This window comes from Dromiciops gliroides, chromosome 1, assembly GCF_019393635.1.
Source record: "Dromiciops gliroides isolate mDroGli1 chromosome 1, mDroGli1.pri, whole genome shotgun sequence".
NCBI lineage: Eukaryota > Metazoa > Chordata > Mammalia > Microbiotheria > Microbiotheriidae > Dromiciops > Dromiciops gliroides.
The window spans coordinates 754,192,386-754,210,886 of record NC_057861.1 but is presented as its reverse complement, the minus strand read 5'-3'; the positions used below and the strand labels follow the sequence as shown (position 1 = coordinate 754,210,886).

At 46.0% G+C, this 18,501-nt stretch overlaps 1 protein-coding gene across 6 annotated transcripts in view; it reads right to left on the bottom strand.

The window, feature by feature from the left end:
- Window positions 1-18,501, bottom strand: part of STARD3NL (STARD3 N-terminal like) — a 63,232-nt gene that overhangs the window by 14,891 nt on the left and 29,840 nt on the right. For 5 of the 6 annotated variants that reach the window (XM_043977975.1, XM_043977976.1, XM_043977978.1 and 2 more), the window contains 2 exons: window positions 6,169-6,246; window positions 155-232 (listed from right to left, as the gene is read on the bottom strand). In XM_043977975.1, the coding sequence (XP_043833910.1) occupies window positions 155-232; window positions 6,169-6,246 (156 nt within the window). The remainder of the gene's footprint in view (window positions 1-154; window positions 233-6,168; window positions 6,247-18,501) is intronic. The other variant, XM_043977979.1, reaches the window with a different exon arrangement.

Genomic DNA, 18,501 nt, shown 5'->3' with positions numbered 1-18,501 from the left:
GTGGGGGGGTGGCATCAATGCCAGTGTGCTGTCAAAAAGCCTAGCTTCAAATAAAAACAGCCCCCAAGGCCTGAGGAAGAAGATCCAGGGGTCTCAGTGGCCACCAAGGCTCAATCGGGGCGTCACTGTCAGAAGGGGGGGTGGGGGTACTCACCGCTACCGCCCACCAGTGGCGCAGCCTACACACGGCATATGCGAGGATTAACACTTTGAACCGAAACACGGCCAGGAGCTGTTTCAAAAGAGAGAAGAGAAAGAATCTCCTCATTTTAATGGCAAGTGCCTATGACCTATTTCCAAAGGCCAATAAGCAGGCCAATGGCTCCTAACTTGAGAGTAGACCATCCAGTCCAATCCCTTCATTTTAGTAATGAGGAAACTGAGGCAGTGAGGGGTGATGTCACTTGTCCCTGATCACAGTGACAAGGAACATCAGAGGGGGATCAGAAAGCCGGGTCCTCCTGACACCCAGGTCGGCCCTCGGCTGGCCGGCCTGTCACACAGAGCTGAGCGATACCTGACGTAGGAAAGGACAGAGGAGGCCAAGGACAGAGCCAAAAGGGAGCAAAGACAGACCTATACAAGGGCCTGAAGCCAGGCAGTGAGGGAGAGAGGACAGGTGCAGGTGTGGGGGAGGCAGGAGACACCATGCAGGAGACAGCCAACGCCCGGGGCTCCCAAGGCCCTTGCAGACCTGCTCAGCCTTACAAGGAACACAGGACTGAGACTTAGGAGAACATCTTCTGGAATGTCGCTTTCTCATTTCATGTGCAAACACAAACTTTTGGAATGCAGATGGGGCAGGAATGGGTTAGGCCAGGGGTCAACATCCTCACCTCTCCCAGAAAATGGGAGAATGGGACTGGGAGGAGGGAAAGGACTGCTCAGGATAATATTAAACAAGGAAATCCAGGCATCTCCTGGCCCCTGGCTCATGTGTAGGCAGCCCAGCAGCTCATGGATCACCCAAAGCTGAGTCTCCTCAGGTACCGGGGCAGGGAATCAAGTGCCTTCAAGTGAGGTCTGTGATCATACCCTGAACTTGACATATAAATGCCAACTCTCCACTCCCTTCCCCCTCTTCTTCTTCACAGAACTTGTGTGTCCAGTTTGGATTGGGAATGATTTTAGTCTTATTCAATATTTATGGATGATTATGGGGCAGCTAGATGGTGCAGTGGATAGACTGCCAGGCCTCAAGTCAAGAAAACTCATTTTCCTGAGTACAAATCTGACCTGAGACACCAGCTGTGTGACCCTGGGTAAGTCAATGAACTTTCTTTGCCTTAGTTTCTCATCAATAAAAGGAGCTGGAAAAGGAAATGGCAAACCACTCCAGTATCTTTGCCAAGGAAACCCCAAATGAGGTCATGGAGAGCTGGACACAACTGAACAACGACAAATATTTTCCTCCCTTCACCTTAATGGAAATGCCCATGGATAGTACATGTGCTTTCCACAATGAAGAGAAGAAATGGGTCTATAGCCTCTACCTTTCTTCAAATGGGGATTCAAACTGCAGGGCACAGATCAAAAAAGGTTCCAAATGATTCTTTCTGCAGACTCGTGAAACAGTTGAAAAAGCCCTTAGTGCCAAGGCCCTGTCTGTCTCTGTCTCTGTCTCTGTCTCTCTTCCTCTCTCCCTCTCCCTCTCTTTCTCATCTTCCCCCTCCCTCATTTTACAGATAAGAAACCTGAGGCCCAGAGAAGATCTGGAATGAATCTGAATGAATGACAATGAATACTGAATTTACATATGCATACACTTGCATTCTATAGGCAGACAGAGGTAAATGATTAATTTTTTCCTAACTTTGTAAGCAGTTTCTGTATTTTTTTTAATCATAAGAGTATTTTATTATTTTCTAGTGACATAGAGAGAAAGTTTTCAACATTTATTTACATAAGATTTTTAGTTCCAAATTTTTCTCCCTCCTTCCCTTCCCTCCCCCCCTCCCCAAGACAGAAAATAACCTGATATAGGTTATACACATACAATCACATTAAAAATATTTCTGCATTAGTCATGTTGTGAAAGAAGAATCAGAACACAAGGGAAAAGCCTCAAAAAAGAAAAAAGAAAAACAACAAAAGTAGAAACAGTATGGTTCAATCTGCATTCAGATTCCACAGTTCTTTTTTTTGGATGTGGAGAATCTTTTCCATCATGAGTCCTTTGGAATTGTCTTGGATCATTGTACTGATGAAAAGAGCTAATTCTATCACAGTTGATCACCACACAATGTTGCTGACACTGTGTACAATGTTCTCCTGGTTCTGCTCATCTCACTCAGCATCAGTTCATGCAAGTCCTTCCAGGTTTCTCTGAAATCCACCTGCTCATCGTTTCTTACAGCACAATAGTATTCCATTACATTCATATACCACAACTTGTTCAGCCATTCCCCAATTGATGGGCAACCCCTCAATTTCCAATTCCTTGCCACCACAAAAAGAGCAGCTATAAATATTTTTGTACATGTGGGTCCTTTTCCCTTTTACATGATCTCTTTGGGAAAAAGGTCTAATAGTGGTATTGCTGGGTCAAAGGGTATGCATAGCATTATAGCCCTTTGGGCATAGTTCCAAATTGCTTTCCAGAATGGTTGGATCAGTTCACAGCTCCACCAACAATGCATTAGTGTTTCAATTTTTCCACAGCTTCTCCAACATTTATTATTTTCCTTTTTTGTCATATTAGCCAATCTGATACGTGTGAGGTGGTACCTCAGAGTTGTTTTAATTTGCATTTCTCTAATCAACAGTGATTTAGAGCATTTTTTCATATGGCAATACATAGCTTCAATTTCTTCTTCTGAAAACTGCCTGTTCATATCCTTTGACCATTTCTTCTGTGAATATTTTTGAAGTTCGCACATGATAGTTATTTTTTGGAAATCTGTTTCACACACTAGACACTGAGATGCTAAAGAATTGAGCTTCCTCCAGCTGTCTGTGCACTCTCCTATGCTAGTTGGACTTGGTTGGTTTTCTGTGGTGCACATCAGGCACGGGTGCCACACTGAAGTCTAAGGCGGGTTCTGCTTTGAAGACAGCCTGTGTTTAGAGACTTCTTATCATTAAAACCTATCATGAAACGTTTGTTAGACTGAGCAAATGAAGTTTTTAAAAGGTTTTTTTTCCATGGTGTGAAGCCATTTTCTCTTTTGTCTCTGGTCACTGGGAGGTGAAGTTTTAGCGGCTACAGTTTGCTTTGAGCTTCCTGCTATCCGTCTTTTTCTCCCCGCCCCCCACCCTTGAAACCTCCACTTAAGCTGAGCCAACACCATCTGAATAATGCCTGTGGCGGGTCAAAGCAGGTGAAGGGGCCTCACCACAGGCATGGGTGTTGCTATACCATCCCCATCCCCCTCCTCAAAGACAAGGTTTGGCCTCTCCCTGCCAGCCTCTGGGAGTGCCCACTCAGGGCCACCCTGGCCCCAGAGGAAGCCGGGGCAGCCACGGTTCTCACTGGCTCTTTCACCGAGTATCTCGATTCCTCTACAAAATGTTTCACTTGTGGGAAGTGTCTCTCCTTTCCCTTTGCCAGAACATCCTTGCTCATCTCTGCAGAGTGAGTGCTGAATCAACAGCGTTTCCTGGGTTGAGCTGATTCTACAACTGTGAGTGTGTCTGAAAGATGAAAGCATCTTATTGTAGAGTACAAAGAGCACCCACAAGACAGGGGTTCAAGGCCAGTCTCTGTAAGATGTGTGACCCTGGGCAAGTCACTGCCCTTTTGGAGCCTCTGCATCCTCTTGTCAGATGGAGCCTTGGCCAAGAGAATGCTACGGCACCTTTGGGCCCACAATCTGCCATCTTGTCAACTCCCTCCTTCTCCAGGATCTGAATCTCAGCCTTCTGCAGCCACCTGTCCATTTCAGACCACCTCTGGCATGACCCCAGAATCCTGCAGCTGCTCCCTCAGACTGGCTAGCACCCCCAGAGCCTCCACTTCACAGCGGCAGCCCAGGCCAGCCGTGTCTGCATTCCTCTGCGGGCTGCACAACTGACCCTGCTGGACTCTCTGCACCAGGAACCTTCGTCTCTCCCTTCCCTGACCCCTTTCTGCTTCCTTTCATGCACTGTCTCAGCCTGTTGGAATACCGGCTCCCTGAAGGTAAGACTTCCCTTCTCTTTGCCTTTCTGGGCTTATATCTCCAGCCCTCCACAAGGAGCACCCAGCATCTCCCGGGCTCTTTTACGTGGCCAGGACCAGCTCATAGTCTGGCATGTAGTTTGTGGATGGCCCGTGAGAGAGCATCCCTCCTGGCCGGGCCGTCATCCGGAGGGTTTTGTTCCTTAGAGTCATAGGACTTTAGAGCTGTAGGGAAATCTCAAAGCTCAGCTCGTCCACTTCCTCATTTGGAAGAGGGAGAAATGGAGAAGGGAAGGGACTTTCCAAGGTCACAGCACCAGGGCAGATCCAGTATAGAGACCAAGGTGTCCTAACTCCCTGTTTGTTGTTGAACTAAAGTTGTTTCTCCTTGTGATTTTCTGTCTTCTGCTCATTTCTGTCATTCTGGTCATTTCCTGAAGGGAGCAGTGTGGAAGATGACAGTTGTGGTAAAATATGAAAGTTTTTAACAGTCGGCTAGGATAACTGAAAGACGCCAGTTTTTCAAGGACCACCCTTTTGGGGAGGAGATGAACAGTCCGCCTGCTGCGCATGTCAGACTGCCTGCCGGGTACAGTCCGCCTGCTGCGCATGTCAGACTGCCTGCCGGGTACAGTCCGCCTGCTGCGCATGTCAGACTGCCTGCCGGGTACAGTCCGCCTGCTGCGCATGTCAGACTGCCTGCCGGGTTTTTTTTGACTTCCGGGGTGGAGAGAAGGGGAGTAGCCTTTTTTGCCGGCTTGGCGGGACTCCGGGCGGCGCGGCACAGACGGTCTGACTCACTCCAAAGGTGGCCTAAATCGGTTTGGTGAGTTTTTATAAGGAATATAGACTAAGCCTAGATTTAAGACGATTTGTACTGTATTTCTATTTTCCTATCCTTCTAATCAACAACACCTTATATACAATAAAGGCTCTATCTAGAAAACCAGAAGCTTCTTCCATTTACTAGTCTGGGAGATAAATTAAGGGAAGGGTTAAGTAGGGGAGATTTATGATCTAATATCCAATTTTAAATCTCACACAGTAGTGCTGACAAATGTTTGAATCAAAGGAAAAGGAATACACTGAATGAGAGGGAGAGGCAGGATTTCTAGTTACCCATGCTCTCCCTAGTCCCGTGGCAGCGCCACAAACAATAAAGGCCGGTCAGAGAGGCACTGGCTCCAAAGTGGTAACTGACATTCACGTGGGACGTGGCAACAGTGAGAATAGTGCCCCAATGCACCACAGCAGTACGACCACTACACCCCCAGGCATCTGTCTGTATGGAGGGGGTCACGCCAGCCCGGACACGTAACTGCATCCACAAGAGATTCCAGAGATACGCCTTTCCCTCCAGACGGCTCTACGAGAATCCAATTCCAAAATTCTTTTCCCCACCAATAGCCCCTTCTCTGCTTCCACCTACATAGAGAAGAAGGTCACTCTCCAAGTGCCCAGAGGGCACAGAAATAAGAGCTTGGACCACCCTTCAAACCACCAGTGTGCCCTCACCCTATAGGGCTCTCTACCCAGGGGCCTGATAATTAATGACTATATACTAGATATTAATATTGGGCAACTGCAGTGTATAGAATGTCAGGCCTGGAGTCAGGAAGACCTCAATTCAAATCCAGCCTCGGATACCAACTAGCTGTGTGATCCTGGGCAAGTCTCTTCACTTCTGTTTGCCTCAATCTCTTTCTCTACCACAAAGGGTTGTTGTGAGGCTCAAATGAGATTTGCACAGTGCCCAGTAAATAACAAGCGTCATATAAAAGATCATTTCCCTAGAAAGACACCGCTAGACTGACCTGTGGCTAAATGTTCTTGTGCCCCATTCCCTCCATGGGCTTTCTAGCTGGTTTGAGGGAAGAGTGGCAACTGATTCAAAGATGACAAAGCACAGGTGTCAGGGGGCGGCCCAAAGGTGACTTTGTGTTTCAAGAAGAAGAACTCTCTCCCCATGGGCAAAGGGCAGAGAGGAATGAACAGGCCCAGGAGTGTGGGACGGCAAGGATACCGCACCAGCCACATGAGACCAGGCTGGACACGTAGGAAATACTCACAAAGATGTCGAAGTAAGAAGAGTAGTAGTCATACTGCATCACCTCCTTCTCCAAAGTGGTCTCGATGCCCCCGTTCACCTACAGGAGAAAGAAGGGCTGGGGTTATGGAGACAAATCACAACAAATGCTTTCAAAGGCCCATACCTGCCCACCCTCTGCAGACGATGTGCAAAGCCTTTCCGTTTGATTCCAGGACCCCCTGCAAGGAAATCACTTCTGTATGGGCCTTGATTACTCAGGAATGAATGGGGCAGGAGGAGGGGAGAGGAGTCATTGTATGAGAGAAGCTCGACCCTTTTGCCTCTAAATCTGTGACACATGGAGAATGGTCGTGTTTAACTTAGTTTAAATATCCGATCAATTCACTCATTGAATGTGAGGGCCCAAGAGCTGGAAGAGGCCCGCAAAACCGTCCAGTCCGACCTCTTTGTATCATTGCGACTTCCCCAAGGTCACTCTGAGTCAAATGTGACTCCTTCCCCCTTGTGCAAGAAGACATCGTGCTAAGTGCCAGGCTCACACGGCCAGCTGAGCAGTGAGAGATTCTGCTCCCCCGGAGCTGACGGCTGGGCCATTATGCCACACATTTCTGCAAGAAGGAAGGCTGCACTGACAAGGAACAACCCACAAGGAGAGGACAATTTTACAATTTACAAAGTATTTTCCTCTCTGAGGAGAAAAACATCATCTAAAAATGGGCCAAAATAGAATTCTCTTTCCGTTACAGGCCTGAACGGTGACCCCATGCTCTCGCAGAACAAACAGCAGCCTCCCTGTTGTCCTTCCAGCCCAAGCTGCCTTCCCCACCGGGCTCTGTGCCAGCTGGCTTTTCATGTGCTCCGTTATGCTGCAGACTTGGGAGAGATTGATTTCTCCCCTGCTCCCTGGTTACAGCCTGCAACTCTCCCACTCCTAGCCCTCCACAAACAGGCGAGAAGAGAGAATATTGTCAAAACAGCGAACACCAACACCGGTTACCAAGACACACTAGACTGCACTCTGCTCCCCTGCAGGCAAGGCAACAGCCCGGCCAAGCTGGGGAATGTGGTGGGTGCGGTCTGCCTGGATTTCAGCAAGGCATCCGATCAAGTCTCTTGCCACACTGTTCATGCTGAGCATGGTGGCACATGCCCCTATAGCTACCAGGAGGCTCAGGCTGCAGCGTCGCTTCATCTTAGGAGCCTGAGGCTGCAATGGGTTCTGCCCATTGGATGTTAGCACTCAATTCAGCCTCGCTATGAGCACCCTCGGGAGTAAGGGGGTTGCATAAGGAGGCGTGAACCAGCCTGGGCCAGAACATTGGTCAATGCTCCTGTGCCTTGTGGAATAGGCTCATGAGAGGCCCCCACATTTCCTGTCTGCTCAAGATAGGGAGACCCAGTATCAAAAGAAAAAGAGGAGAACACGGAGATTGGGGTGGAGAACAGCACAATTAGGGAGTTGGAAGAACTCACTGGGTTGTAGGATTTGGCCCTAGAAGGGCCCTTGGAAAGCATATGGTGAAGCCCTTTCATTTCAGAGATGGCGGACGGGCGGAGGTCTAGAGGTCAAAGAACTCACCTGAGACCCCAGAGGTACAAAGTGGCAGAGCTGCTATTTGAAAGGTGCCTCGAGATTTGGCCTCACTGCGCCCTACCCCTGGCACTGTAAGGAATCTCGGAGGCCCCTGGGCCAGCCCCTTCACTTTTTAAAGGAGGGGAAACTGAGGCCCGGAAAGGCGTGGTCTGAACCCAAGGTTTCCTGACTCCAAGTCCAGAACTCTGTCTTCACTTTTATTTAAGCAAAGAAATGGAAGAAAAAGCACCAAAATTCAACAAGCAGGCCTTGCAAGTGGGCCACTGTCTTCGAGCTTTTTTTAACTCTCGCCATAGGAATAACAAACAATAATTAGTCTTCAGATCATCTGAACAAAATCCATTTCCAAAATCTTCATTCCCAAAAACATGGTGCAACTGTCCAGGGGCTTCTGGAACCTGTGCTTGAGTTAAGGAGCCCTTGCCCAAAGTTGGATGGACATCGAAGCATTTCTCGGTCTTGAGATCACCGCTCACAAAAATGTTTATACATTCCATGCCCACTTGGGATCAAAGAGACTGCACACTTAAAGGACAGAAGAGCAGTCAGAAGGAGAAAGAAAAGAGCAGTCTGAGAAAAGAAGTTCTCTACTTTAACTAGGAAAACTGATTAATAGGAGAAGAAACGTGATGCCCAAGAAAGATCGGGATTCCCTTTCTTCAACATGTTAGTGACCATTTTGTGCATCTCACCTATAAAAATGCTCATTTTACATCTATTTGTGGCTATTATTTTAAAGGCTTGATCAACTGTCTCCTGCAAAGAGCCCATTGGTTGATGTGCCCATTTAATGAGAGATTTACTAGGGAAAACTAATGGGAACCCTGAGAAGCGGAGAAGGAAAGGAAATAAACACTCCCAGAATTTGTGATGGAGGAGGAGAAGGTTGAGAATCATATGACATCTCCCTAGACTTTGAAGAAGAAATTCCAAAGGGGTCAGAGAAAAGATAAGTCCCATCTCATGGGCTAAAATTCTGCAGAGGAAATGAGCCCAGCAGGGTGGGGCCCTGAAGAATGCCATTCCAATGAGAACTATAGGAAAGGCCCAATGGAGATGCACAGAGAGCTCAGTCAGGTGGTCCTTTAAAGATCCACTCAGAAGATGGAAGCAAGGGCTGGCAAGGGAGGATGATCCTGTAGGAAAAGGACGGCAAGAGTGCTGGAACAAGCGACAGGTGGCAAGGAAGTGAAGGACAGTGGGAGGAGAGGCAGAGAGCAGCTGCAGCGAGGAAAAGAAGAGAACCCATGAAAGGCTAGGCTGGTTGCTCAGGGCGGATGGGGCAGTAATAGACATTACCAAGAGAAAGCAGAGATTTTCTGTCTCTATTTTTAGGTCACAGCGAATGACCTTCACACTGGAAATAAAAGAGCAGGGCATTGATGCCCAAGATAAGTAAGAAAGGCCTGAACTGGCTACGCTTCATGAATTCAAGTGACCTATATCCTTAGCTACTGAAAGAACCGGTGGGCATGACTGATGTGCCACGGACAGGAGGATTAGAAAGACTAACGAATGGGAGAAGAGCCTCAGGACTAACAAAAGGACAATATACTGGTTTTTAAAGAAGGAAAGACAACACAATCTAAGAATACAGGTCAACAGTGAACAGGGTGTGTGTTGATTGCAGAAATCATTCTAGAACAAACTTTTAAGTAAAGGTAAGTGCATGCCTAAAAAAGGAAGATATGCTCACAAAGAGCCTATAAAGCTGCATCAAGAATCAGTCCCAGCAGGCCAACCCTGCATCCTTTTTGATGGGATTATTTAAGTGGTGTGGGAGATCAGGGGATCCCACAGATACGTGGGTTTGTCCACATTGAGCAGAGTATCTGATGCCTCATGCTATTCCTATGGACAAGAAAGTGAGATTAGTGACAATGTACATCAGTGGATTCAGAGCCAAACACAAGCCGTTGATGTTTCCATCCCCACTTGGAAGGAGATCCACAGAGAAGCACACTAGGAAGCTGTGCTTGGGCTCAATGTTGTTTCACATTTGGCTTTTCCCTAACTCAGATAATGATGCAGAGGGCACCTGGCTCAAAGGTGGCAATAATAATCTAAAGCTAGGAGAGACAAACAAACTAGATGATACAGTCAGGCCTCCCTCAAACCTTGACAGATTAGAATGTTAGGCTGAATCTAAAATGATGACACTTAGGGCTTAACAACAGGGTTCAAGAAACTGATTTCCAAAGCAGAAGGCCAAGGAAGCATGTTGAGACAGCAGCTAGTCTGAAAAGGTCCTGGATGACAGTCGTGCAGCACGGTGGCCAAAGGAGGCTATTGACCATTAGGCCTATCTCAAAGTGGGTGGTGTCCAGCCTTCTCCCTCTTGCCAGCTACCCCTGGATGCCTTTTTCAAGAACAGGTTGGAAGATCACTGGTCTTCTGGGATTTCTGGAGTTTGGTAACTTGGACTAGATTACCACTGTGGTCCTTCTCAACTCTAGAGTTCTGTGAGTCTGTATTTTTCCCATGAAATTGTATAAGATGTTTGGGGGGCAGAGCCAAGATGGCAGAGGAAAGGCTGTGACTCTCCCACACTCTTGACAAATCCGTCCACATACTTCCAAAAATAGTGCCATAAGACAACTCCTGGAGTAGCACAACCCACAAAAGAACAGAGTGAGACTATTATGCAGCCAAAGATGGTTTAATTAGGTGACTGGGATCATCTGCCATTTGGGGTGAAAGAGGAGCTCAACACAGGGCACAGATCCAGCCCCAGGCAGGCTGGACTTCCAGAGCCTCGAAATCTTCACAGACCTGTGAGGGGGTTCAGCGGTTGGCTGGGGGGAAAAATGCTGCTGTCTCTGCTGAAGCTAAGGTGGAATACCGATATTCTGAACCGGTAAGCAGACTCAAGAGGCAGAGGCACACCAAGCTTCAGACCATAGAGAATCAGATTTCAATCAGACATCTGCTTCTAGGTTAAAGAATAAGCAGACCATGGTTATTTACAAGCCAGGCAGGCTAAGAACAAGCCTAATCATACCCGCTGGGACCTCCTGTAGTTTGGGTCAGTGTGTCCTGAAAGCAGTGCAACATGTTAAGAAGGAGTTAAAAGTCAAGAAATAGGTGGTCCAGATGAGCAAGCAGAGAAAGCAGCAGATCACAGAAAGCTTCTTTGGTGGCAAGGTAAATCAAAATACACCCTCAGAAGAAGATAATAACAAAGTCAAATCTCCTACATCCAAAGTTTCCAAAAAGATATGAACTGGTCTCAGGCCATGGAAGTGCTCAAAAAGGACTCTGAAGAGAAAGTAAGAGTGGTAGAGGGAAAAGTTAGAGAGGTAGAGGAAAAAATGGAAAGAGAAATGAAAGTGATGCAGGAGGGTCATGAAAAAAAAGTCAACAACCAAATTGGCCAAATGGAAAAGGAGGTAAATAAACTCTGAAGAAAATCATTGCTTAAGAATTAGGATAGAGAAAATAGAAGCTAATGACTTTATGAGAAATCAAGACACAATAAAGCAAATCCAAATGAATAAAAAAAAAGAGGGCATTATGAAATATCTCCTTGGAAAAACAGCTGACCTGGAAAATAGATCCAGGAGAGATATTTGAAAATTATTGGACTACCCGAAAACCATGATCAAAATAAGAGCTTAGACATCATCTTCCAAGAAATTGTCAGGGAAATTGTCCTGATATTCTAGAAACAGAAGGTAAAATAGAAATTGAAAGAATCTACTGATCACCTCCAGAAAGAGATCCCAAAAGGAAAACTTCCAGGAATATTATAGCCAAATTCCAGAGATCCCAAATCAAGGAGAAAATATTGCAAACAGCCAGAAAAAAAGGAATTCAAATATTGTGGAGCTACAGTAAGGATAACACAAAATCTAGCAGCTTCTATATTAAAGGATCGGAGGGCTAGAGGGCAAAAGAACTGGGATTACAACAAAGAATCACCTACCCAGCAAGACTGAGTATAATCTTGCAGGGGGAAAAGTGGGACTTCAATAAAAAAAAGAGGACTTTCAGGCATTCGTGATGAAAAGACCTGAACTGAATAGAAAATTTGACTTTCAAATACAAGACCCTAGAGAGAGAAGCATAAAAAGGTAAACAGGAAAAAGAAATCATAAAGGATATTAAAAGGTTAAACTGTTTATATTCCTACATGGGAAGATGATACTTTTAACTCATAAGAACTTTCTCAGGAAGAGGGCAGCTGAAAGGAGTATACTTAGAGGGCACAGGTGTGAATTGAATATGAAGGGATGATATCTGTAAAGCATTTATTTTTTGTTCATCTTTTTTTTGGGGGGGGGGCAATCAGGGTGGGGAGGCTTATGGGCTAGGGGCCAGATTTGGACTCTTGGCCTCTTGGGTCCAGTACTGGTGCTTTGTCCACTGTCACTTAGCTGACCCATGATGACATCTTCAAAATAATGTTAAGGGGTAAGAAAAATTCACTGGAAGAAAGGGAAAGGGAGAGGTGGAAGGTGATAAACTAGCTCACATAAAAGAAACAAGAAAAAGCATATGGAGGGGAGGGGAAGATGGGGAAGGAGCAGGAGAATGAGTGAGCCTTACTCTCATCAGAATTGGCTCAAAGAGGGAAAAACATACACACTCAAGTGGGTACAGTAATGTATTTTGCCCTGAGGGGAAGTAGGAGAGAAAGGGGATAATAGGGGAAGAGGCAAAGGAAGGGCGGGCAAATTGGGGGAGGGGGCAGTAAAAAGCAAAACACTTTCGAGGAGGGATAGGGTGAAAGAACATAGAAAATAGAGTAAATATCAAGGGGAGGGAATAGGACGGAGGATAATATAGTTAGCAATAATAACTGTGAAAGAAATGATAGCAGGATGCTATCAGAAGGACGTATAAAAATACAAACCATCAAAAGAGAAAGAACTGATGGTATCTGAACGCAGATTGAAGTATAATTTTATTTGTTAGTTCCTCTTTCTAAAGTTATTTTGTCTATTTTTTTACAACCTAATGTGAAGATGTTTTGCATGACTGCACATGTATGATTTATATTGAATTGCTTGATTTCTTAGAGAGGGTTGAGGAGGGAGGGAAGAAGAAAATTTGGAACACAAAGTTTTTAAAAATCAATGTGAACATTTTTTTTAATGTAACTTGGGGAAAATTCTAAATAAATAAATAAAATTTTTTTAAAAAGAAAAGAAAATTTATATGAACAAAGAAAAATCAAAATGGCCTATGCAGAGGTAAATAACCTGCAGCGCAGAGATGACAGCCCAGTCAAATACTAAGCAGGCTTCACCAGTGATCCTTGATCCTAAACTTCTAACTTAACATTTATACCAGTTCCAAACCTTTCAGACCACCTGCCAACAATTTAGTGCCAAACTCCAGAATGTCTTAGGATGTTCATCATTTGAGTCTCGAGCCCCACAGAATGTTAATGGAGCCTGTCCAACTGAAGGAAAATGTCAGGGGGAAATGGCATGAGGTAGTTTATCCTCTACCCTGTTCTGTTTAATGCTTTTCCTAATAACTTGAATGAAGGCCCATATGGCTTGTTTATCAAATGTGCAGATGTGAAAGCAAGAGAAGAAGCCAATAGCCTCAATGACAGAATTAGGGTGGAGGAAGGTCTCCTGATGAAAGGATCATGGCCTGAAGCAATAGGCATTACATTTGTTCTCAGTCAATTCCAACTCTTACATTCCATGTTAAAGAAGCCAATTATACAAGTACAGGGTAAAGGGAAAGATGGCTTGAGGTACTAACCTGAAGTTTAGACAAAGAAAAAATGAGTAACTGAAGGACTCTTGGCTCATACATCTATTGATCTCAGAGAATAATAGCCTTTGGCCAGGCTTTCATTTACTTTAAGGGGCCAGAAGCCACAGAGAGTTGGGAAAGAAGCACAAACAACCGATACAAGCCAACACTGACTACCAAGTATGTTCTGTGATTCCACACTTTATGCTTCACCAACTTAGAGAAACTGATCAAGAGAAAGGAAAACACAACAGTGGCTGCTCAGCCTGTGAGAAGCCCACAAGGACAGAGACAGGCCGCTCTGGTGGGCTGTGTTTATCTAGTACAGGATCCTGAACAATGAACAAGGCTGCCTAAAAAGTTCCTCCTCCAGTCTGTCTCTACTGAAGGGGTGTGTGTAGGCGCCATCGTATGCAGGGGCTCCGAGTCCTTGACCTATGTTCATTCCCATGTGTCTAAAGAGCAGAATGAAGAGAGTTGGCTTCAAAATCAGGATATGAGAAAATAATGGGTTTCGGTTAAAGTTGACTTGATTGAAACCACACCTATCTGAGAGCCTGGCCCTGGGGGGCGGTCTGTTGCCTGAACTCTGACCTCAGGCATGTTCTGTTCATGGACCACCCTCAAGTCCAGTGAACCAATGGGTTTGGGTGATGCTGGCTAATTAGTTTGAAGCAATGTGGAAGGACCGCCTCTCGTTGGGACCTGCAGGAAGCTTTGGGTCACTTTTTTTTGGTCTAAGACTCGTAGGTGAAGGCACCTTTTTTTCTCTCTTCTTCCCTAGAGCCTAGTGAGGCTTTCTTAACTTTTAGGGCAACGTGCTCAATCTTTACTAATACCTAATATGCTTTAATAAATACTTAATGCCCCAACTGGTGCTAAAGCTTCTAATTTATAAGTAGTAATATATCAGAAACCCCAGCTAATTTTCCCCAAGCTTGGGATGGAAATAAGGCAACCACATAAGAGTTTTACTTGCCACAAGGAAGACTCAGGTTCAAACTCTGCCTCTGGCACACCATGGCTGTGTGACCCTGGGCAAGTCACTCTATGTGCCAATGTACATCGGAATTCCCTATATTGATGAAATCACAAGCCCCGCACCTCTCCCTACCCCAATGCAGACCACACAGGTCCCTTCCATGGGCACCGCGACAAAACACAAACTGAAATCACGTTTCTCCCCTTACCAGATCTTATTCCAAATCACCCCATTCTTGTCTGAATGACTACCCTTCACCCCTTTTCCTTAATGGCCCCTCTAGTGCCTCCCTCTCCTACATCATCTGTGTCCAATCCATTCCCTGGGCTGGTCTTCCTCAGAAACACTGCTCTTTCCTCTCCATCCTCACTGCTGCTACCCTAGTGCAAGCCCACACCAGCACAGGGGCAGCCAGACTGCTAGAACAGCATCCTAGGGAGTTTCTCTAGGGAGGGGCCTTGCTCATGGTGACTTCAGTCTCAGGACTCCCACGTCTGAGCACCAGCTCTGCCACAAACTGGCTGTGTGGCCTTCAGGTGAGGCAATGAACCTCTCTGGGCCTCTGGTTCCTGTCAAATGAATTGGGCCCAGCTCCAAATGTCCATGATTCTGATTTCAATCATCCAGCTACCAGGCTAACTTCTGTAAAACAGCATCCCCCGCTCAAGTACTTACGTTGTGGCTCAGTTGCTTCAGTCCTGCCTGACTCTCCAGGACTCTATTGGGGGTTTTCTAGGCAAAGATACTGGAGTGGTTTGCCATTTCTTCCCCAGCTCATTTTATAGAGGAGGCAAACGGAGGCAAACAGGAATAGGTGACTTGCCCAGGGTCAAACAGCTAGGAAGTGTCTGAGGACAATTTGAACTCAGGAAGATGAGGGCCACCGAGATGCCCTCAAGCACCCATCAGCTCCCTATTCTACTCGGCCTGCCATTCAAGCGGTTCTACAAGGGGGACCCACCCTACTTTTCCAACCCAGACTTCATGACACATAAAACGCCTCTGTCCTCTCAGCCTGGGCTGCCTCTGCCTTCCTTCCTCCTCCATCCTTTCTGATCTTTGTAGCTTTGCTCTCACTGACCACTCTGGGGGGAGCCCTCCCTTCCTCCCACATGTTCTTCTGCCTCCACTCCTCCTCCAGCCCCAGCTCAGCACCCCCATCGTCCTGTGAAGTCTTGCCTTCGACTCTTCCAACAGTCGCCCCCTTTTTCGGAACTTCTACTGCCATGCGTGCTACATTCCATTGCTCTGGGTGTATTGTCAGTCTGCAGAGAAGACCAGACCACTCTCTCATCCTGCTTCTGGAGCCTAGACATACCCTCGTAATGTCATGACAAGTGCAAGACATTCACCAGAGTTTTCAGTGATCTGATGGGGAATCAGCTGCTATTGATTTACTGAGAGGAACACCCACGGGAGAGGCCATTGCTCTCATAATGCAGTCATTGTTTTTTCAGCTGAATCCTTGAATTGAAATGTTCCAGATGCCAAAATAAAACCAATGTATGGTCAATGTACAAATGTACAAATCTGGATACCCACCAGTCTGTTAAATTTTAATTTTAATAGAGTGTCAGTGGGATGAACATCAAATCATAGCAACAAAGGATGACAATGAAAAGGTTTACCTCCAGTAAATAAAGGCTGCACCCATCCAAATTCCAAATTCATACAAAGTAGAAATTGGTTTGGAAGTAGGAAATGACCACACTGTTCAGTGGTGGGGTGGCTACAAGAGGCATCTGCCTGCAGTCGGCCTGGGGCTAAGAGCCTGAGCTCCGCTGGGCTAACAATAAGCACTAAGAGCCACCCACCCATGCATCAGGCTCTGGGTTAGGGGTTGGACAGCGGGTCAAAGCCTTCCCAGCTTACTGATAGAAGCAGCTGGGCCCTCAGACCCCTCTGGCAAAGGACTTGAAGAAGCCAGGATTCTCACTAGATCCTGCTGAAGGATCAGAGGGAAATTCAGCCAGAGCTCTGAGGAGACAACAGAATACAGGTAACCGTCAAAAAATCAAGCACGCTGTTTTGAAAACAAACCCACATCATCGTAACTGGCAACAATTAAGAAATGTACGATAAGACAGGATACACGGTTTTCCCTTTCCTGTATATTTCTTAAGTGATTCAGATGCTACCATGCGGTTACTGGGTCTTTGGCTAAGAAGTAAGTAACACGGTTGCTCAAACATTTATTGAGCAGCGGTACTGTCCACGGCCCTGGTTAATGAAGAACAGCAGGCACTGAGAAGGAAGACTGGGTTTTAGGTACAGAAAACTGAGAGTCAAAGGAGCAGGAGGTACCGTACCTACCTTCCATCAAGTCTAAGCCTAGACCACCTGACATCAGCCAGGAGAAATGGACCTAGGAGAGGAGCTGTGTGAGGCCCTAGGAGATGGGATCAGCTTGAAGAACTACACTGACTCAAGGCAGGGCCCCAAGGAGCCCAAGACAGAATTACAGCCCAGTCTTCAGACTGGTTTCAAACACATCCAGCCTCTAGACAGGTACAAGGAATGAAATGAGGCAAAGCTGGCTTTAGTCTAGACCTATAATCTCAAAGCTAGGTCATAACAACTATTGCGGGGTGGGGGGTGGGGTGAAGAAGAAAGGGAAATTCACTTCACTTTATGACTTGCAAATCAGATGGAAATATTTAACAAGTGTCTCCGCTCCATGGAGGCCACCAGGTGGAGTGGTGGACAGAGAGCTGGGCCTGGAGTTAGGAAGGTGAGTTGGAATCCAGCTCAGACATTTACTAACTGTGTGACCCTAGGCGAGTCACTCTGTTTACCTCAGTTTTCTTGATTAAAATTTTTTTTGGGGGGTGAGGCAATTGGGGTTAAGTGACTTGCCCAGGGTCACACAGTTAGTAAGTGTCAAGGGTCTGAGGCTGGATTTGAACTCAGGTCCTCCTGAATCCAGGGCCGGTGCTCTATCCACTGCGCCACCTAGCCGCCCCAGTTTTCTTGATTTTAAAATGGAGATAACAGCAGCACCGAACTTGAAGGTTTGTCGAGAGGATTAAATGAAATACTATGTGTAAAAAGTGGACAGTCCAGCACCTGACATACAGTAGACACCATATAAATGCTCGTTGCCTTCTCCTTCCCTTCCACTCCTCACAATTTAGTTACACATCGCCTTGAATTTTATAGGCTTATAGACCAAGGATCTGAAAAGGCCTTTTAGTCCAAACCCCTAATTTTACAAATAAAGAAACTGAGGCAGGAATCAAAACTGTTCCATAGCAGCATAGACGCGTGGCTGGAAAGACCATCAGAGGCCATCTCTACCTGAAGAAAACTTCCAATCAGGAGATAAGAGCGATAGTCTGCATTATTACTATTAACCACTAAAAAGCAGCACTGAAAATGCAGATTCCTACACCAAATGACCTTGTGTGCTGTGAATAACCAACTTCTTTTGACAATGCTCAACATTGGGATGGGACAGGGATATGAAGAGAGAGGTTTTAAAGAAGTGGAAATGAAACTAGCACACGTCCTGGTTGGAAAGAAATGGCTTTCTGAGAACCATATTAAAACTCCAGCTACCATCGAAGGTCAGAGTTATTGATGGAATGCATTTCAAGCTGTGACCAGCAGTTCTTTTAGTAGGTTCAGCTTTGTTCTTCAAAGACCAAACTCAGAACTAGTTTCAGTGAAAGCTGACCTCCCTGCTCCTGCATGCTGTCTGTCCCATTGCTAATAACTGTTTCCTGAAAATTAACACACCACCGTTAATCACAGGAAATCCAGTCTTTGCCTAAGAAGAAATCCTTCCTAAGGCAGGAGGAAGTTAATGCTCCAAATGAGAGAGAGGTCCAAGTAATCAATAGACCTGAGCAAATCCCAGGGGCCTCTGTGCCAGATCTGCATGGAGCCAGTGAGAGAAAAAGGTGAGGGTGGGGGAGGAAGCACTAGAAAAAGAAATAGAGAGCTGGAGTGAGGAGACAAAGAAGCATAAAATCATGTATGTAAACACCTTAAAGCACTATAGAATGATCATCACCTTTAGTTGTTTCATGGTAATTAGTATCAATTAAGAGATTTGTTCA